Source organism: Bemisia tabaci, chromosome 5 (assembly GCF_918797505.1).
Source record: "Bemisia tabaci chromosome 5, PGI_BMITA_v3".
In the NCBI taxonomy this organism is placed as follows: domain Eukaryota; kingdom Metazoa; phylum Arthropoda; class Insecta; order Hemiptera; family Aleyrodidae; genus Bemisia; species Bemisia tabaci.
The window spans coordinates 20,783,072-20,805,338 of record NC_092797.1 but is presented as its reverse complement, the minus strand read 5'-3'; the positions used below and the strand labels follow the sequence as shown (position 1 = coordinate 20,805,338).

Below are 22,267 nucleotides of genomic sequence, written 5' to 3'. Positions count from 1 at the left end.
GGTTAAATTAACTTCTTTGGATCATTTAATGTTCAACAGGTCGGCTCATGAAAGCATTTCACTTGGATTTCAATTGGTATCATTTAGCTAGTTGGATTAACATCACAGAGCAATGGCCTTGTCGAACTTCATGGTTAATACTGTATCATGAATTCTGTGAAGACCTAGACGATAATATGAGTCTCAAAAGTCTGTATGACAAGTAAGTATTCGCCATCTCTTGCTCGGTAACTTTAGACCAAGGTCTCTGTTGCAACTGTTCATTTATTGCTCCACTTTCACAAGATTTACGTAAGTTAGTATTATTTAGCTATCATGAGACAGGTTAATCTAACATCATTTTGTCCGTCATCATTTTAAAATTTGATGCTACGGTTCAAACAAACCAAATGAATTTTAAAGCAGGGAACCTTTCTTTTTTTTTTTTTTCTTTTTTTTTTTTTTTTTTTTTTATTAGTATCAAGCGAGCTTTCACAATGAAAATATACACTTTGTTTCTAAAGAATAAGTAAAAGTGAAAATACAAACAACCGAGAAGTTTGTAACTTATCTAAGTACAAAAACTATAGAAAAAAATATAAGGTTATTGGTTCAAACCGAGGGGCTGGCCAGTTCCCACGGCTTCATCCTTTTGAGGCGTCTGAGCTCATTGGAATTGTCTAAAAGTTGTATTGCCTCAATATTAGGGTGTCGATGGAGACGTTTCTCGTAGTTTGTTGCAACCTTTGTAATAAATTGCGAGACAGTCTCCATCCCTAGGTCTCTATGAATATCAGTATAGGGAACCTTTCCTTGTAGTCATAACTAAAACACAATAACAATAAGTTTTCATATTGTTATTAATAACGCTCTTCAACTATTTTTCTCAGAGTGAGACCTCAAATACCCGTTTGCAAGGAAATGGAATCACTCGTTGAACTGGACCGGGATGAGAAAAAATTTGATGTCTTCCTTACGTTTCATCGAAATTCTCTCTTAGTTGGTGATCTTCGAATTTTTCTTCCATTCACAATTAATTTAGATCCTTTCATAAAAAAAGTGATCAAAGGAATAAAAGGTAAGGATTGCTTATGAATAACTTCCTCATTTTTGACTGTCCTCTCTTAAAATCTGTAGATTGCACTCACAAATCAAAAATGAAAACAAGAAGTTGAATTTGAATTTACAGATATTTTTCTCAACTTTAGACCAAATGTGAACATTTTTTCTTTATTTATTGTTTAATTTTCTCAAAACTTTTTGTAAATGTATGAAAAACCAGTTTGCTGTTCCACTTTAGATTGGAGTTTTCAGTTTGATTGATTTACTTTCAAGAAGCTTCCTCCCCAAAATTAAATTATTCAATGATAAAAAATAATCTCAGATCTTCTATTTCTATTATCAAAGGAGTAAATTATATTCGATTATCTATTAATGAATCACAGGACACATCAAAAAGTAGGCATCTGAAAGTCATGTGTCCTCATCAAAATTTTGTCCTAAACCTGTTGAGCATGTTGAAAACCTCCAGAATTATGTCATAAGTGAAAAATCAATGTTCGTAATTCACAGTGTAAGTTTTAAATTTAAACTTTCCGCTCGTCATAAAACCATTATCAACATGGGTCAGATCAGCCACTTAAAAGTAACGTATACGCCGCACAGTGGAGCAAGTCAGTGGGAGAAGGCGGACAAAATGTGGAAACTTTAAAAGCTTATATCTATGTTAATACAGAACACAGAGGTTTTAGAATAGGTCTCATAGGTTCTCTCACAAAATTTCCTTCAATTGGCACCCTGTACAATTTATAATGTGATGAAATCATCATGAAAATTTGCAGTTTCAGTAAAAAAACTCCTGAAATTCCTCCCTGTAAAACTTGTTCCATTGTGCATCAGGCGCATAATTGGAGCATGGTTTCTTGCGCATTTTCCTCCTTTTCTGATACAAGGTATCTCTAATCTAATTAAAAAATAATGAGCCTAGATAAAGAGAATCCATCCCTAGAAAGGATTATCAAATTATTTTCGTATTTGAGTTGACTTGAGTAAACTTTGGTTCTTTGCGAGTGGGAAGTGCAAGTGTTTGACATAGACTAAAAACACCATTTTTTCACTCATATATTGAATTTAAAGTCTCAATAGATTTATTGTATTCTGTATAAAATTCTGAAGGGTAAACATGGATTGTGGTGGTTAATTTCAAAGCCTGTCCAGCTGCTTGTCATTGCTTGTGAAACTGACTTGTCTTCTGTTGCTAAATTTTCAGAAGATCAACAATATTTTGCAGAAGCAAACTTATTAGCATCCGGTTCTGGCTCCAGATCAACTGTTCCCCCTGGTGTTATAAGTCCATGGGTACCACCCGAAGGACAAGCCTCTGCTGACGTTACAAGTTGGAGCCCTCAAAGGAAAACCAATCTCTTTCGTAGACAGGTAATCAGCTTTCTTCATGTTCTTCAAGTTGTACATTAGTTTTATTCCTTTAAATGTTGATTTATTTTAACCCTCTTCAACTCTGGTAGGCAATCTATTAAATAGAGCATTGAGAAAATGTATTGACAAATATATTATGTATTTATATTTTGTCATCATTTTTGTAAACTCTTAAAATTTGTGCATAATGTTATCTTTTTTGGTCATATCCTAAGTACCAAGTCTGTTGCTTTTACTCCAAAACCAAGATCTTGATTGATCACTCATTTTATTTCATTGATTGTATTAAAAGAACAATTTATTAACTCATGACTAACGCAAACATTTATTTCAACTAAAAATTAACAAAGGTTTGATAATTTTTGTGAAAGATTTTTATCAATCGCTTTTTAGGAGTATTTCAAATTTCTTAATTGGGAAGCATAATCCATCAGCTTTTTTGTCTTTTTCATCAAAGAGCCTCCCAAAAAAAGGGCCTTTTTTGGCCCCTTTTCTGAAACTCGGGGATTTCATTCAAATGTGGCCTAAACGAAACCTTATGATGACCTAAGACTCCAGTAAAAATTTTAGCTTGAGTATACGTCTGGTTTCGGAGATACAGCGTTGCAAAGTTCGCATATTTAAGCTTTAAAAATCTTCATAGTTTCAAATATTATCTTCCTAAAACCAACATCAGAGTGAACTTTACATTCTAAAACAAAGCGTTAATGAAGCATAATGATAAAAAAAGCCTCCATCAAAAGTTTTAGCTCATGCATGACCCCTGTTTTGGTAGTGCAACGTTGCAAGTTTACCTTTCTGAGCTTTAAAAATGCTCATATTTTTAAGTTTCTTGTTTAAAAACCAATTTTAGTGAATATCAAACTGCGTTTTGAGGGATAAAATTAACCCCTAGTGATACTTTTGGATGCATAATTGCATTGATAAAAGGCTACAATGATTTAAAGTAACACAGCGTTGCACAGTTTACATCCTAAATCTCTGAAAATGTCTTTTCTCTTGTTTTCTTATGAGAGACAACTCCGATCAAACATGTTTCGATATTGTAAAGTGAAATACAAGGAATCTTGTTAGTTCTAAGTGACAGTTGGTGTAAAAAATGACACTGTTGTCTGTTTATCTTTTTTTTATCTCAACATTTAATCATAAAATAACATTAAAATTAGGATACTTCCAATAATTATCTAATTTCAAAATCAAATTCAAGAGACTTTGCCATGCTCGATGAAATGCTTGCAGCACCAGCATTGCTTTCAAAATCCAACAAATTATGCCTCGCCATAGTTGCCAATTTAACCGTTTTTTAAGTAAAATGAAAAAAATAAACATAGAATACAGAATTTGCCGAGTTGTTTTAAGTATAAATAAATATTGATCTAGAGAATACATTTATTATGCCTTGCAAAATAGAGTACCTCCACTGTTTTTTTTAAAAAAAGGAAAAAATGAAAAATATTGAAAAAACTTGAAAAAATTAAAAATATTGTAAAAAATTGAAAAAATAAAAAAAATCAAATAAGAATTAAAAATATTGAAAAAAATTGAAAAAATTAATAAAATCAAATAAAAATTAAACAGTAAAATAATATTTAAAAAAAACAAAATTAAGTATCAAGTATTGGAGGCATCTTTATTTTAAAATAATTTTATTATTAATTGTTTGAAAATAAGTATTAATAAACTTAGCAATAGTATTTTTGCGAATACCAATCGTCACTTGGAACTGACATCAGCCCTCGACATTTTTCCTTGATATAAGGCCTGACACCCATTGACGTCCTCTTTAACTAGCATAAATAATAATTTCGAGAGTTTAAAGTTGTTAGCTTGGCAACGCTGTATCACCACCAATTAAAGTATCCCTATTTAAGCTACAAATGACACATTTGGTAGATTTCATGCTTCAAATTCTAAAGAAGATCCACGAAAGTAGCTTTTTAAACGCGGGACTTAGAAATATAAACATTTTTAAAGCTCAAATGTATAAACTTAGCAACGCTGTATCATTAAATCTGTACTTATGCTTGCGGTAAGGCCTATACAAAAGACTTATCATATTATAAAGTTACATCTAAACACCATACACAGATCTTTTGGTGATCAATAAGTTCGTTTTTTCATTCAGAAACTTACAAAAATGAGCAATTTTTATAGGTCTTTGGTGTCAACTTTGCAACGTTGTATCAAGAGAATCAGCAGTATCACCGTATCAATAGGAATATAGATGTAAAGATAAGACTGACTGTAGGTAAAATGTCACAAAATAACAGATTATATCTGATGGAGTTGTTTTTTAAAGTAAGATATTTGAAAATATGCGAATTTTTAAAGCTTAAATATGCAAACTTTGCAACGCTGTATCTTGGAAACCAGACGTATACTCAAGCTAAAATTTTTACTGGAGGCTTGTCTCATCATAAGGTTTCATTTAAGCCGCATACGAATGAAATCCCCGAGTTTCAAAAAAGGGGCCACTTTTTGGGAGGCCTTTCTCTTTGCTATTTGCTCTCTTTTTACAGTATTTGCTCTTCTGAATGCATTTCCTCATCCTTTCTCTCCAAATCTGAAGTAAGGCTTTTTAGAAATCCTCTTGTCAAGAGGTTTTAAGCACCATGGAAACAGTGAATTAACTAACCATTTAGCAAACTAAAAGGAATGTGCGGCTGTGAAGCAACTTTTCAAGGGATGGACATAGTAGAAATTGCAAGATATGAGATTGGAACTGTATGCTTGACACCAAAGAATCTGCATGTCTGTGCTCCCCACTATACATATTGAAAGCTTTCGCAGTGATCAGATTTACACATTAAAATTTCTCATAGTCAAAATTTTTCCAGGCTATCAATTTACTTTTCCAAAAAAAAAAAAAAAAAAAAAAAAAAAAAACACTCAATTTTGACCAATTGAGTTGATAATCATGAGCTGGTAAAACGGTTTTTCCATCACGGCCAAGAATTGTCATGTTAGTTTTAAAATGTGAGTATTAGTCTGGGGTTTTTCACTTGTAGGACAGTCATGCAGCGTAATCATTGTGCTACAAACGTGTGTAATTCTTGCCCAGTCTGTGCTTGTTTTTATTTGTTTCTCACTAATATTGAAATAACCTAAGATTTTTAATTTTTTCAATGTTATCCTATTAACTTTTTGTGGTTTGTGTTTTTTTCTCAATTTCCAACCAATCGATCGCAGCAAGCCACAGTTCTTTTTCGGTTGATGAAATGTCCATGTTTATTCTATGGCTTTAACCCTCGAAATAAATGTAGCAAAAGCGTTTACATGATTTGATTCTGATTCAGTGAAATGAAATTGCTGAATAGTCTTCAGTGGTAAATTACGGTCGAAGAGGGGAAGCAGAGTAGAGGTACAGCATGGCAGTTTATCTCCCCTTCCTTTGAGCCAAAGGAGAAAAAATAAGAGGCCCAAGGAGGAAGAAAAGGTGAAAAAAGAGAGAGAAGATACAAATAGTAAAGCTATAACTTCCTCACAATCGTTTCAAGACCAAATTTATCTCTAACTGTGGCCTTTTATTATTTTTCGGGGAGAGTAGTTTGTTAGTTATCCGCAGATTTTTATCTGTTTATATCGCTCCTTTTTCGCCGTAGTACTTGGAATCTGCAAAACGAATGGTCTAAGTACTAAAAAAAATAACAGTGAAAGAGTTAAATTCGTCGATTTTTAATTCTCAATTCTTCCAAAAATCTTGAATTATAACTGCTTATTTGATCTGGAAGAGTCGATTTTTACAAAATTACTCCTGAACCTCTTCTAATCCCCTCTGCCCCCTTTAGACCCCACCTTGACACCACCAACTGACTCTCCTTAAACTCTCTCAAGATGTGCCTCTGATAGAACTAATGTAATGTTTTAAAATGCAAATTCATTTAATTGATAATGAAGAAACTTGTGAATGCTGTTCCAACGTTTCAATTAATGTTTCCTTTTTTGTGTGTACAGAAGTCTCTTTCATTTACCTCTACATCAGCACCAACTGCAGCTCCACCTGTTGTGTACCCTCCTTCCATTGCTCATGACCAGTGGCTAAATAACTCAAGATTCACAATAATGAAGCCCGTGGATTATAACATGCCTGTTTCTGTCCTTCCTGTGAGTTTGTCTCCTGTTCAACTCTTTGCTCCCTCAGATTTCTCACTTATTGTGTTAAGACAGCTCAAAGTTATTCTTTGAAGTCAAGGAGTCAATAAATGTTTCCCAGAAGAGGAACTTTTCATTTAGTGTCTAGTTTTCAGGGTGAACTCTCCTTAATTAGTAGGTACAATTGCATTTAAACCCTATGTAACTGTCAAACTGTCGTTATGCTGTGTCCATATGAGTTTAAATAGTTAAGTTGCGTCTTTTGACTGACTTATTCTCCCTCTTCCATAAATTTGTCTCTAACTCCTTCTAGATTTTTGAGAGTGACTGCTCTATCAGGGTTCATTTAATTTAAATAAGTATTAAAGTTTTTCAACTCCAAATATTGCTTGTAAACTTTTAGTTTGATTCATTAGTGTGTCCAAAGACCTCATCTTGCTTCTTCTGTCCATTTTAGTCTGAGTTATCAACTGTGAAGCTATCAACATTGAATGTGGATGCGGTTTGCAATCTATTAAAAAACATGGAAGACATTCAACCATCTCAGTTACCCCAGTACCTTCAAGTTATACAACAAAACAACATTAATGGTCGAGTTTTGCTTCACTGTGACCTGGATGAGCTGAAAAAGGTGCGTCTGTAATTTTCAAGTAGAATGATAAAATAATTCCTCACATATTTAGTATTCAAGTCCGCCACTTTTTAAAAGTGTCTATGGCTTTGAAAAAACGAGCAAATTTTCAGTGTGGAAAACTGAACGGAAAAAGAAAGCTCATTAAATGATATTTTTGAATATTTATGTAATTATTTTGTATTCAAAATCAAATCCACCGTTTGTCACCGATAAGCTGCTCATTTCTTCAGAATAATAAGTCGCAATGGAGGTGGGATGCAACCCTATCGGAATAAAGTATTTATGGTATTCGCTTAGAGCAGCATTATAGGTTGCATTAAATTTTTTTGGCACTAATCAAAGCTGTGACTAAATTTTGTACCAGGCAAGTCATACCTCATCTGAATTACAAGTGTCTCATTGTGGAAATTCCGTACTACTTTTGAAAAGGCAATCAAGTGAATTTGGTGTAGTAATAGCAAATCGTACAAACAATTTTAAATCTGTTTGTATTACTTGCATCATGTATAAAAATTAATATTGTATTACAAATATTCATACGGATTCAAATGATTGCTATCCAGAATAGATTACTGGACTTTACTGGTTTCTTTGTACTCAAAATTCAATATTCTTACATCCAAGGTGTTCCTTTGAGATTTTCCAGGATACTCAAGAATTTAAAAAAAAAAAAATCTTGACAAAATCTAGTTTGGAAGACTTAGCTTTGCTTTAAAGCTGATAATTTTCTACATTATGTCAAAACAATCTTTTGTAGGCAAAGTATTTTAAGTTCAGTTTAAAAAATCTGAAGAGAAAAAAGAATCATTTCATCTCTAAACAAAATTCTGTGCAAAAGTCCCAGCTAAAATATTAGTAAGTAACTAAAATTAAGTAATCCGGGTTATCTCAATCCTATTAGACTATGTAATTATGTTAATAATTTGTATTGATTCAGATATTGAAACCTGTAACTGAGACAAAATATGAATAATAACTTTTTCTCCCTCCATCCAACTGTTTCAAAGAGAGTTTTTTACTTTTTACATATCTGAATGTGTGCTGATGCTCACAACCAAGAGTTTGCTTTTCATTTTTGACCCACATTTTATCCTAGTTCTTATGGCATCTCAAGAAAGAAAAGTTTTTTACTATTCTGCAAGTGTTTGAAGCACTTAAAGTTTTTACTTTTACCATATTCATTTTCTCTGTTGTTTGTTTTAGATTCTATCAATGAATTTCGGTGACTGGGAATTATTTAAAATCACTATCGTTTCATTACGGGCACAAGAAATGACATTGGTTTCCCAACAAGATGAGCTTCCCGGCAGAAATGTTAGGTTTAACAATAATCCCTCAAATCGATCTCAACAAACTCAACCGGAACGAAGAGCCAGTAAGTTAACACATTTTTACAATTTTTCTCCTGAAACAAAGCTACACTCACAGCGAAACCTGAGTGCTATTGGAACTTACACTAATGTCTAGTTCAGTACGTCAAACTGGTCTATGATGTGCCTCTGAAAACCGGTTGAAAAAAACCTTGAATAAAAGTTATTTATCTCTTTAGAGCATTATTAGACTTTTTTGTAGAGATTCATTTGTTATGAAAAGGCACTAATATTATGGGCTTTGCAGCTTAGGAGAGAAAAACATTTGAACAGAATAACCAACATGGATCACAGTATCAATGTTTCTAAAAGAATTTCTTTTTCATTCATTGCATTTATTCTAATTCTTTATCTCCCATCACAATTTTTTAACAAAACTTTTTGTGTCTCATTAATGCAGGTAATCCTAATTGCAAACCAAACAATGGCTCAAGTGGAAGTAGTAATCCAACAAGTCAATCTGATAGGGCGAACAAACAATCAGTAATGGAAAAGCAGGTAATTAATACATTTTACTCTGTTTTTTTTTTCTTTCTTTTTTTTGCATTCCTTTTGCTGTTGATTGAAGCTTTCATGGGCTGTACATTCCTCAGGAAATTGGGTTTTTAAAGGAGACTCCTTGTTTCATAAAATTAATTTTTTGAATCTCTAAAATTGAAATTCTATGCCATCATAGCTTTTCTTTGCCCTAAATCAGTATCCTCCTATATTAAGGACCTCTACTGAATTATGCATAATAATGAAAATTGATGTCAAAAATTTGATCTCAGGCTTGGTCATGAGACCAGTTATTTTAGGTGTATACATTATGATCCAGTGTCTCAAAGTAGTAGCTGTCAGACAGCGTGAAGCTAATCATAAGTTCGTGTCATGCAGGAAATTCCTTACATCAGAGATTCAATAGGCAATCAATCATTTGTTCGAAATACTCATGAATTGTTTACAAAAATAGTTAATCATTCCAAAGATGTAACTCGTCACCCAAATGACCCCATAAATGCGAATTGGAAGATATACTATAACCAGTAATTCACACAAAGTCAGTTTGACAAAAAGATTTAATAATTTCAAATGGAGGTAGGGCCATTCTGTTAGATTCCATCTGTCATAAATATATTAAATTGTTTTTCATTGTTTTTTTCTTTGGCCTGCTTTTGGAAAAAGTATCAGGTAATTGCCTCATTCATCATATCCTAACTGTGCAAAATGTTATACCTGCATTGAGGAGAGACAAGTTCAAAAAAATATTTTTTCAGGATTCTATGTGACCAAACTTAATATCCTCAGAATTCTAAGGGTAGTGGTTCAAAGGTGCATTTTGCAGTTTGTCTCAATCTGTCATTGTCCAGGAGATAGAGCTTTGAAATCACTTTTTACACAACTTTCAAGAAAGGAACTTTTATCATGAAGCTAACTAACTCTCCGAAATTCAAGCAAAATATTGCACATCCAATAATACTTCACTGCATGCAGTGTTCCATTCACAAGTCATAAAACATCATTCCCCAAGATTTGAATAGTAATTCTTTGCTCCAGACTGGGAGATTTTTCATTACACAACTCTGCTTCTCTACCAAATTTTAGAAAAAAGGGGATTCTAGACAGCCCTGCTGAGGGGGAAAAATTCTATGCTTGCGTTTGTGGTTTTTGAACTAATTGCTTGGCCTTGCCGACATTTATCAAGAACTGTTGCCAGTTGCGCTGATAAGAGAATAGTGTTTTGATGCTTGATTCTTGTAGATTAGCTAAAAATAAGAAGATCCGTCCAACCTGCAACTTTCTACGTCGGATATTAACCGAGATATCATCCTTTGAAAAGTCGGGTTTCTGAAGTCATCCATCGTGGTAGTGTATAACATGGTATGTACTACCTTGGAGGATGACGTCATAAATTTAGTTTTTCAACGTGTGATATCTCGGTCAATATTCATCGGAGAAAGTTGCAGTTGAAACAGATCTTATTATTTTTAGTTGATCTGCAAGATAAAAGCATCAAAACACGATTCTGTGACTAGCGCAACTGACCCATTGACCCAAACGGTATCAAAAATTTTAAGAAGAATAGCATTCATTGATTAAAATCTGATCATAGAAACTTCTAAAGATTGCATGACCACCAAATTTATTATATTTTTCCTATGGAGTGTATAAATAAACATTCATTTTTTTTTCTATAGGTAACACTTGAGGAGCAGATGATTTGTGGAGCACTGCAGACATTGAATGAAGAAGCATGTGAGGATGTCTTGGAAGAGGCAGATGAGCAAGTTATAGCATCACTACAAGTGCCATCTTATGATCAGTCAGGTACCAGCTCAGATTCCGAGAATAGCTATTCGAACAACCAATCTTTGTCCGTCAATGAAACAGACTGCTTGATCGAACTGGAAGCTCCAACAAATCCTTGTGTCACCTCTGCCAGTAGTGCATGTCCGTCAGTCTCATCTAGCAAGCATGCCAGTTCAAACAAGACCTTACCTCCTCTTGCTGATTTGAACTCTGTTGAAGCTGCTTTTCCGCATGATGTTGCTTTATAATTTCTTATACTATTATTATACCACCTCTTTGAATCGGTCGTTTGTCTTGTTTTGATGTGTGATTTTTATTTCTTGCCACAGTACACTGCATGAAATTGCTTCAAGTCTAGTGCCTCTTTTTTTATATATTTTAGTATTAAGTTTAGGTTAGTCAAGCATGGCTCACAGTCAATCTGTATAATACGCAAGTACCTCATTGAAATCAAAATAGTGAAAAATTGAAGACACCAATGGTGTGGCATTTAGTGCAATGAATCGATTGATCTGCCGTTTAAACCTATGGGACAGAATCAATTATCAGAGTGTCAGCAACAAACATCTTAATAATTGATTATTTACATTATTAAATACATACATATTATTACAAATGAGAAATTATCGATGATGGTCGATGATTCTATTTACACTTCACCATGTGATGATGAAAAAAAAAAAAAAAAAAACAAGTGATGCTCAGTCCATTTTATCCAAGTCAATTTTATCTCTGTCTTTTCAATGTGAATAACCCTGCTGAATTTGTTGCAGACCACATCATTATTCTTATAGATATCAAGGTGGTGCAAAACCAGATTTTGCTTTTAAAAAGTATGGATGGAAATCATTTGAAAGTTTAAAAAATGTTTTTATAAACTAAGGCTGATATTTAAGTTTCTTTTGAGAATGATTATAAACTCACTGTACAAAAATCCTGAGATTGGATCTAAGCTGCGAACAGAAAGTTCTAATACCTGAAAATACTTCTAACAAAACTTATCAAGTGGGAAACTAAAATCTTGATTCTCAATCAAAATTTGTTTTGAGGAAAAAGCTGTGCTTTCAGCCTAATGAGTTAACTTCATTATCTATTTTTCTACATTTTCTGCTTTGCTCTTTCATGGGTGGCAAAATTGGTAAAAAGTTACCTCATTCTGTGAGCTACAATCTTTCTGGGCTACAATGAAACAGAGACAGCCACTTGTATAGTAAATTTCTCAAAGCACTTCTAAGCATTCCTCAAGCAAAGCCCGTGCAAGTTTGTTGTTTCAGTCATCTTATACAGTGCCAAAAGTTCTTATTTAAGCCGTGTTAATTTTAGTAAAATAGTACCTTCAAATTTTTACTGCTGGTTTTTTCGAAATACGAATTCCCCAGTTTTTTGGTGCTCTATAACATACATTTTCACTGATTTTAAAATTTATTTGGGTAAATCTGTGGCATAATATATCTAATTTCGTGTGTCGTTTTATGTCATCAATTAGGTAATTTTCAATCTTTAGGATGTACTTTAGGATTCCTTTCATAGTTAGGGTGAAATATGTATCTGCTGTCTTGCAAAGTCTTATTTTAGAGCATGCAATGTGGTTGAACATCCAATTATTTAGCGTATTTTGTATGTTTCTCTATGGTAGAAATTCCCTCCTTTCTAATGAGACTGATTTAATTTTAACGTAAAGTTGAAAATGATTTTTCGATGCAAGTCATGCAGTTTTTGTTTTCAGATGCATCATGTGCCATTATAGAAGATAGGTATTCTTAGAATTTGTGTTTTTGGCTTGTTATGTTTTGTGAAACATCACTTACTTCTTTCTATAAAGGATCTGATCCAAAAAAAGGTCCAGTAATATAATTTAACTGCAAAAAAATAAATTTAATTCTTCAGAAATAAAAAAAAGAAACAAAGAAATTACATTGGCTTGACTGTAACATCATATTTCTTGATCCCACTTTTTTTTCTTCTTCCCCCTGAGCAATTCTTTTTTAAGAATCTTTATTGTGATATTCTTTCAAGAATTTTAAGAAGCTGTGTTTTTATAAATATATATCTTTTTTGTTGATTGCTCTGCCTTTTGCTTGGTTCTTCTATGCACATCTTTCTCACGTTTCTGCACGTATTACATAAGTTGAGCTTTTTCCGCATGAACAGAGGTTTTTAACCTCCCATAGTGTCTAAATTATGAATCAGTAAAAGATCAGTCAACGATCAGTAAAAATAGCTGATTGGTCTGTTTAATGAAAGATCTTCAGCTGTTGAGTGTCTAAGTAGGGTTATTAACTTTTGAGTCTTACTTTGTAGGAGAATTCAATGTGATTTGAAAATTTAGGTGGCAGATGGAAAGTTATCGGTATTTCAGCAGTTTAAAGATCCTTGGCAAAAATAGGCCTTGTTTCCGCACCAAAAAAAATTGACTATTGTAGATTTGAACCAATTGTAGCTTAAATCAAAGCATGTGATGACACAGCACTTTGAGCGAAGTTTTAGCAAGAATTCATGAATGGTTTACAGAAAACAAGAGGGACAGGAGCTGAATTCCATGGATTCTTTTAAGAAAAACTCCTATCAATAACTTGGCTTTTTTCTTTCCAGATTCTATTTATGTGTGTAAATTAAGCATTCTATTGATTTTCACTGTAAAAATTGCGGAAAGATTCTCATAAAATGATTTAAGGAAGGTTTTTTCTTCAAATTTTTGACCAATTTTCATGCTCTGCACCTCCAATTATCCTCCACCCCACGCTTTTTACAAACCCCTCACATACCTCAGTTGAAATTCTGTCATCATATGCGTAGATTCAAAGGCCTTTGATCCAAAACAACAATGGTCTTTTTGGGAGTCATTTTTATCAAGCTTTAAAAATAAGTTTCATCTCTATTCTTTTAAAAAGTATAATACTTTTTTATTGCAGTCACAAAAATGAAAACAAGAACTTGAACATCCAGCCCTTAGGTTTTAAAGGCCTTTTATCCAATGATTTTTGTTTGTTTATTGTAGGTTTCTGTTTTTCAACCAGGCACCATTTACTGGGAAAGGTTCACTTCTTTTGAACTAAATTTTTTTCAGAGGTCAATATTGCCCTAAATGAATACATGTTCATACAGTTATAGATAAACATTTTATCTCTTTAATAAATCTTAAATTTTTGCTAAAATGTCAATGCAAAGAGTTTGTTAAATTTGTGTTAACTGTCCAACACTTTGCAATGAAATAGAGTATGAAAACATAGGAAATTGATATTTACATTTCTATCCCAAAATAAATATAAATGAATTAATGAGCAAGAAAAAAACACCAAGAATGTGGCCTGCACTGTAAGTAACAGGATACTAAAATATCGAATGAATAAGTATAGGACACTACAAGGGTGAAACTGGAGGAACAAGTGACTTCTTTTTCGGTGTCTCAAAAATTCCGCCTCCGTTCTATTTCATCAAGAAAATCAACCTACACTACTACTTTAAACGTTCATTTATCATTCTTCACACATGGAAGGAAAATAAGGGATATTTTCAAGGCACGGCATTGAGCCTTTTTCCATTTAAAAACAAAGTATATGATGGGAAGTCTGCATTATCAAAGACCAAGTTGCGCGTTCCTGCGATTTCAATATCGACTAGCTTCATCAGACTCGGGAGATCACAGGATTGAACATTTTAGTGACTCCCAAGTTTTTGACGAGATATTAGTGCAAGAGAACAGTGACATGAAGTTAAAAGCTAACTAAAACTGAAAGCCGCCAAGGTTTTCTCACCTTTGCTTTAATTGGGATGAGAAGTAATTCACAGCTCTTTTAAGGTCTAAGGTCTTTTGAGTCCCCAACTTCGAATTTTCATGATTGGCACAGTTGTAGGTGCTTAGTTTTTTTTATTTCTATTGCCAATAACAACTCATACTTCATTTTACTATTAATTTCTCTGGGACTTCAACTTCAAACTACAATTTTATCCTAAATATCGACGGCGTAAGTCCACAATTACATATCTAGTTTGCGGTTTCTGAAAATCTCCGCCTCTATGTTATTTTTTTGAATGAGAACAAATTGACATCATTCCTTGAAGTTTTTGCAGAGTATTCTTCGCACAGAGAAGAAAAATCATGGCAGTTTTAAAGAATTGCCGTTGAGTAGTTTTCCGTTTAAAAAATAAAGTATGACAGGAAGTCTGCGACATCACAAACCAAGTTATGTGATTGCCAACTTACACCATCGATATGTTTATTTTTCTTTTTGAAAGAAATAGTTTGTAAGAAAGCCATTAAATTTTTTAGTGAGATTATTAGTTTGTAGACACTAGATTTATTGAACAAAGGTATGATTTTCAAATGCCTCTACCTGCATTATTTTTTCAGTCCATGTTGATTTCTGGTGATATTATTATCCTTTGGGCTTTAAAAATGTAGCTTTCTGCTGATGAGTGAAATGTACGAGGAAAAGTTTCTTGATACTCAGAAGGTGCACCATTATCAAATGCAGTGAATACATTCTGGGACTTTTTTTCATGAGCTCATAAGTCGAGGTGAAATAAATGTGTTGAATCTCTCTTTGGTTAGCATTTTCAGGTAGATGCGAGAACCTACATTCCCAAGTAGCAGTGATCGCAATAAATAACGATTTTATCGGTTGATTATCGCGATTATATCGGTGACAATGTTATTGAATAAAAAATTGCGATTTATGGCGAGTAAATTGCTATGCATCGCAATTTTTTGTTTGATAAAATTGCGATCAATTTTCGTCGATAAAATCGAGATTAAATCGCCATATATCGTGACTTTTGTTTTGATAATATCGCGATAAATTTCCGGGCGATAAAATCGCGATTTTATTGAAACACGATTGAGGATAATCGCTCAGATGTTGATGAACCTGGCGATTTTATCGCCAATAAAAGCGCGATTTTTCCATTGGAAAATGCTATTTGAGTAAGGGCATGAGCAAAGCGTATGAGCTCAGAAAGAACTCATTAAACTGCAGCTTTACTCATGTCTTGGGCTTTTTTTCTATTTCTGTATGACAGAAGTTTGCGCACAGTTTTGTACAACATTCAAAGACAACAGCAATAGTACTTTGTAGGTACAAAGTGCTCATCAAGAACTTCTGACCCGTTGATTCCGTCCTAGCAACAACGGTCTAAGTCTCAGCCTATCTTCACCTGATCCCTCTTATTTCCCTTTTCTTTTTAAATCATCAAGAGAATCATCATTTGGAGTGTTTCCTCATTATGAGTGTTATTTTTTTCCTGTTCAGACTTGAACTATATTCCGCTTGAGGCGGATGTTGGAATCGTTCTACCTCCTTTCTGACTACCCGCTCTGCTCTTAATTAGGTAATTTTTTTTGTCCAGGTAAATTATTTGCTCCGAGTGCATTTGAGCTTATTAATTTTTCCTTAGGCAGAAAAAAAATCATAACATCATAACTGTCCTTAGGTTTTTGCCTTTACATCCTCACTTTATGTATACAGTGGCTTTTAAGTGAGGATTGTTGTATCATGAATTTTCTTGCCAGTAGAAATAACAGTTTTTTAACCCCTTACCTGTAAAAATTTTAACACATTGATTCTCTGCAGCCTCTACATTGATAATGAAATTTCTGAATAGGATAAAATTGGTAGAAGATTATCGTAGGAAAGTTTAACGTTATTTAGATCTTACTTGACACATAGTTTGTACCATGATTTTTGTACTTGTCCTATCATGATTATGTTATTTTTAATCCTTCCTGCATCTGCTCCAAGTTCCTCTCTTCCTGGTGGTAGTTTTTTAGGTACACCCAAATTAACTCATAAAATAGGTACACTTAGCTCCACAATATGTTCTCAAAGTCAACCTAATCCTCTTGCTTTTCTCCAAATTTTGCTGTTACAGTATTATCCTGCAACAAATCTATCGCTCTTAGTTTCCATCGCTGTGTGTCGTTATGTTTGATAATGAACGTATGTAGATGCAAGTCCTCAGAAAATATGATCTGGTTCTGAATCTTTAGTATCTTCATAGAATTTTCTCTACTACTCTTTACATAGGAGAGAGAGAAAGGAAAATATATTGATGGCTGAACTGTAAAAGAATGTAATTTGATCGCAAGATTTTAGAATTTTCACTCCAATTTTATTTTTTGAAGTTAAACAAACCATTTTATCGCTTGAAGTTTTCACTAAGCATTCTTTGTACAGAGAGACGAATTCATAGAAATTTTCAATAAATTTCACGGATCATTGTTTCAATTCTAAAATATGTATGATGTGTAGATTCATGAATAACACGTGTTTATATTATAATCTAACTGTGATTCGTTTTTTCGGAGGTAAGCCATTGACATGTCAAAAGGTGAAATAGAGCTAGGAGGTGAGCTATGTATTATTAGAATAGTAGAATTTTAAGATCCGAAGTAAGACTTTGTAAGTGTTTCAATTATACTGCAATAATTGATTCAAGAAAGCTATGGTTGAGGCAATGCCAAACTTGAAAACTGAAAAGGGTGTATGAAAAAAATTCGCATGTTGAATAATATATCAGTATATTTTTTTTTCTTGCTCGAGTAAATAAAAAAACCAAATGTTTCCTTATCCAATCTATAAGAGAAAAGTGAGCAATTTACTGTGTAATCAGGTACCCAAGTCCAGGACTAACCCTCCTCAAAGATTCGCTGCTCCTTAAATGTGAAAACTGCAAAAATCCATTTCCTGTATGTCTTGCGACTCTCAGTTTGATTCTCTTAAAGCCCTTCAAACAAGTAACTTGTTTTAAGTAACTCATTTTTAATGAAAGACAACATTCTCGCCACCTAGTGGGTAAGCCAAATTGGGTGAGAAAAATCAGGAATTTTATGACTGGCAATGTAGGCGACTAATATAATGAGATGATCGGAAGGATCCACATCAAGTCATTAATGTCGCTAGCTTGAGCTTGGTTTTGGTGAATTATTTGCCACGTACATAAAATTGACTTTTTTATAATCACTAATTCTGCCCAGATTTTTTATATTGCAGTAGCTATTTGTGTGAAGTCTGAAAATTTTGCGTTCAGTGAATCCTTCTTATTGATTTTATGGTATCTTTTATTCCATAATTTTCTCACTTGTTTTGTGCATTTTCCCCCTTAATGTGAGAATATAGTCAGGAAAGGACTACGTGCAAAACGAGCCATTTGGGGCTCGGGGCGGATACCTTTGAGACTTGCCCTATTCATTCACCTAACAATGCCCCATCTTTTCCCAAAGTTTCAAGCCCCCCAAAAATTTTGGGGAGACGCGGCGGGGGGTCAAAGTTAAAAACCGGCAAAATTTTCGCGAATTTATTACTCGAAAACCAAGAAGTTTTGGAAAACGCGGTTTAAACGAGCGTATTCAGCGTGACGAGAGCTTTCAGAAAATGTATAACATCATAGGGTTTTGTCAACTTCAGCTCGAGTTATCGCCTCCGAAACGCCGGAACGCTCAAAAAAGACCCCTTATTTTTTCACGTTTGGGCCGATTTAAAAAAAAGCCATTTTTTTATTTTGATGAAAAACTGATATGTTGTTCCTGACTCTCTGTAGCCCCTCTGGCTCTTTACCGCATGCTGGGGAAATGTTTTGGTCGCGAGTTATAAGAGCGGAAAGGAGCGAAGGTCGGGAAAATCGGCTATTTTAAACTGCGCGCGCGGCGTTGATCGGAGGGAAAACGTCCCCTCCCACTCAGTTCGGCGAATCACACTCCTCTGCCGACCTCGCATTGTTGCCACATGTCTCCTGATCCGTCGCCGCGCGCAGTTTAAAATAGCCGATTTTCCCGACCTTCGCTCCTTTCCGCTCTTATAACTCGCGACCAAAACATTTCCCCAGCATGCGGTAAAGAGCCAGAGGGGCTACAGAGAGTCAGGAACAACATATCAGTTTTTCATCAAAATAAAAAAATGGCTTTTTTTTAAATCGGCCCAAACGTGAAAAAATAAGGGGTCTTTTTTGAGCGTTCCGGCGTTTCGGAGGCGATAACTCGAGCTGAAGTTGACAAAACCCTATGATGTTATACATTTTCTGAAAGCTCTCGTCACGCTGAATACGCTCGTTTAAACCGCGTTTTCCAAAACTTCTTGGTTTTCGAGTAATAAATTCGCGAAAATTTTGCCGGTTTTTAACTTTGACCCCCCGCCGCGTCTCCCCAAAATTTTTGGGGGGTTTGAAACTTTGGGAAAAGATGGGGCATTGTTAGGTGAATGAATAGGGCAAGTCTCAAAGGTATCCGCCCCGAGCCCCAAATGGCTCGTTTTGCACGTAGTCCTTTCCCCCTTAATTGAAAATTTATTTTTGTTGGTATAATAACTTTAAAAAAATAAAGTGAGCTTTTTTTTCATTTAGGTCCAGGAGGGCGAATGCGATCACTCAGTCAAAGTAGTTACAACAGTTCAATTTGCCATGATCCAAATGAAACAGATGTCATTCTTCTGCAGGTATGATTCCCACTCCATGCTCATAGTTTTGTAATCTTATTTTGTCTAGTGCAGGACTAGGTGCCTGGATTATAAAATGAACTTGCCTGTTGTATCAACTTTGCAACTTAATCTCTTCTTTAAATTCACTTTGCCTTGTTTTATTTTATTGATTTTAGAATTCATAGCTCTTTTTTTTTGTTTTTACTGCTTTCGTGTCTTTTCTCTCCTTGCTTTTTTTTCTTCATCTTGTATTGATTGCTTCTTATTAAATTGAATAGAGAAATTGAAAATTTCTTCAGTTTCTTAAATACACTAGCAGTTTTCCAAAATGGAAACAGCTATGGAAGTTAATGAAAATTTTAATGTTGCTCTGCAATGAAAAAATTATTTCTGGTATAGCCATGGTGTATAGCATTGTTTTGTTCACTTACTATCTTGTGCATCTCATGAATTAGGTTTAAAATTTCCTAGAAAACGCTGATCAAAATCTGCGATCCATATTTAAAAGTTCAGAGTGAATCTTCAAGTGTTGGTACAGTAGTGTTTAGTCCCACTTCATTCTTGATGATGCCATCTATGAAGAAAAATGGATCTGATTTGAACATAACATAACTATTAATTTTGGTACAAAGTTGAAAAAAAGGAAGATATAAATATTTAAGACATTTTTCAGTCTCTTTTCTGTATAAAAGACAAAATGGTTGCATGGAAATATTTGACAGGAATGCCCTTTAGTATTTCACGCCTTTAAGTCATAATTTATACTGCAATTCACTCTGTTTAGTGTTCGCCTGTTCATCCGCCTTACTGGGCACCATGCACTGTGAATCAAACTTTTGACAGTATTAGCTGTGCCGGTTCGTTTACTGAAACTCCTATTCTATCCCGAAAGCAGTCACTATTTGACTCTAAGGTACATATATAGCTCATTAATTTCTCCACAACTCTCACTATTTTCTGTAGCATTCTCTAAGTTTGTCATAGAAAATAGCGGCAAGCCTTTGGAAATGTGCATGCCATTACTTTGCTGTTCATAGCAAAAACACCATAATTTCATTACCTATAGATGTTTTAAAATTTTTTTTTTACAAAATGTTGAATTATGGAAAGAACAATGAGCAGTCATCCCTCATAATTTTAGAATAGTCGTTAAGTAGCACTAGGAACTCAAACTGAAAAAATGAGCACAATGGTGATCAGGATTTCTCGGAATAGAACAGTATGTGTGGAGGAAAAATGCAACATTTTGGCGTTTTTGCTATGGATGGCAGTATTTGCCCTCTCGTCCCACAGCTTGAAAATTATCTTTAATAGACTCGCTAGACTGACTCCACCAATCAATGTATGTCTTCACTTGAAATCAATTTCCAAATCTTCATTGGATGTATATTTTTCCATTCGTTTTTTTTAGAATTACTCCTTATACTCTTTTTCCTTATTGATCAAAACCGATGAAATAGATTTTGCGAAGTTTCATGTTGATTATTATTCTTATCCCCTACTGAGGGATTTCGGGAAATATTTGAGGGATGTATACTGTTACAGGCTCATCAAGTGATTCTTTTCAATGTACCTATCTGAAAAAAATACGAGACTATCCACAGGAATAGGACGATCTTCCAAACTCAAATTTAAGTCATTTTATGAGAACACAGAGGAGTGTTCTCTCAACATTTTGCAACAAGATACGTTTAAAATCGTCAATTCGAACTGAAGTTTGCTGTTTGAAATTTTCTGTTCAAAAAACGAAGTTTCCACAAAGAGCTGTTCTAATTCCAATTTATGAAGTGCAAGGAGCAAAATTGCTAGTTGAATGCTCTCCATTTGCACAAAAATAAAACTGCAAGCAACTCATTCTTTCCGACATTAGAGAGCATATTCGGTCAAAATCTCAAAGTTAGGCTTATTGATCCAACTAAACAAAATTTTGCCTCTATGTACAAAGGTACCTTTTTCCGTGGACAGTCACATACTTTTTAGGCATAATCAAATGAACACAGAGAATTTAGCAATTGTTTTCTTGACCTTTAAAAATGGTCTCAAATTTATAAAGGGCCTCTAAGAAATATATTATCTTCAGTGTGTAATTTTTTGCTTGGAAGGCAATGGTTTACGAGCAAACGCTTAAGTCATTTATTTACTACAAACTGTTATTTATTGTTTTGCAATGTAAGTACCGACTTTATATAAATAACTAAATATTTAAAAACTGATCGATATTAATTTATTGAAATCCAGCCACTGTGATCCATAGAAAATGAAACGATTAATTTTAATGCAATTTTATTTCAGTCTGAAAACAACCAATCCAAATCAAGGCCCTCATCTTTAGTTATGAATAATTCCAGTGAATTAGAAGCAATCCTATCGCCTCCATTTAATGCTTCTCGTTCCATATCAATTGATAGCAGTTATAATAAACAAATGGTAAGTTTTTATCGTATCAACTTCCTCTGTGTGGTATCACACTCATATCTCCAAGAGAAAACAACATGGACTGAGTTAAGCAGAAAGGAACCAACCAACATTTTAGAAAAAATTGAGTTATGAGTGGTTTTGAACTCAATCACTGCTCTACTATCTATCGCCAAAAATTCAAAGTTTTTGTTGGAGCAAATTTTGCAGAAATTGAACTTGAAGTTTAACTTTTACATTGAGTCTTATGCAGGAGCTAAACGTTAAGCCTCTTTTTCCCGGTTCGATCCCGATGTGGCTTGGTTCCTTTCTGTTTAACTCCGTCCACATAGACCTCTACCTCTAACGACGAGTTCTTTTTTAGTGCTCATTAATGTTGCTAGTGTAGTTTTAGGAGAAAATTCAGAGTTCTCATGATTAATAAATACGATAATTACTGCATAAATAACCCTTAAATGTATGCTAAACTTCCCATTCTTTTAGCGAATTGCTTGAAGTAATCATGAAGACTGAAAGAAACCAAAAAGACAAAAATGAATTCATAGAAGTTTTATTTTTTATTTTTTACTTTTCAATTTTTTTCTTGTTATCATGAATGGCTTTATTTATTTAATTTTATTTGATGAATATATTTCAGTCCGAAA

General features: G+C 33.9%; 1 protein-coding gene across 11 annotated transcripts in view; it reads left to right on the top strand.

The window, feature by feature from the left end:
- Arms (Ankyrin repeat-rich membrane spanning) overlaps positions 1–22,267 on the top strand; it is an 81,718-nt gene that overhangs the window by 49,944 nt on the left and 9,507 nt on the right. For 9 of the 11 annotated variants that reach the window (XM_019050867.2, XM_072300412.1, XM_019050865.2 and 6 more), the window contains 11 exons: positions 40–202; positions 870–1,057; positions 2,249–2,415; positions 6,370–6,519; positions 6,965–7,138; positions 8,345–8,516; positions 8,912–9,009; positions 10,689–10,818; positions 19,135–19,226; positions 19,993–20,121; positions 21,501–21,635. In XM_019050867.2, the coding sequence (XP_018906412.2) occupies positions 40–202; positions 870–1,057; positions 2,249–2,415; positions 6,370–6,519; positions 6,965–7,138; positions 8,345–8,516; positions 8,912–9,009; positions 10,689–10,818; positions 19,135–19,226; positions 19,993–20,121; positions 21,501–21,635 (1,598 nt within the window). Of the gene's footprint in view, positions 1–39; positions 203–869; positions 1,058–2,248; positions 2,416–6,369; positions 6,520–6,964; positions 7,139–8,344; positions 8,517–8,911; positions 9,010–10,688; positions 10,819–16,049; positions 16,121–19,134; positions 19,227–19,992; positions 20,122–21,500; positions 21,636–22,267 lie in introns of those variants that run through there. The other 2 variants (XM_019050860.2, XM_019050869.2) reach the window with 2 other exon arrangements.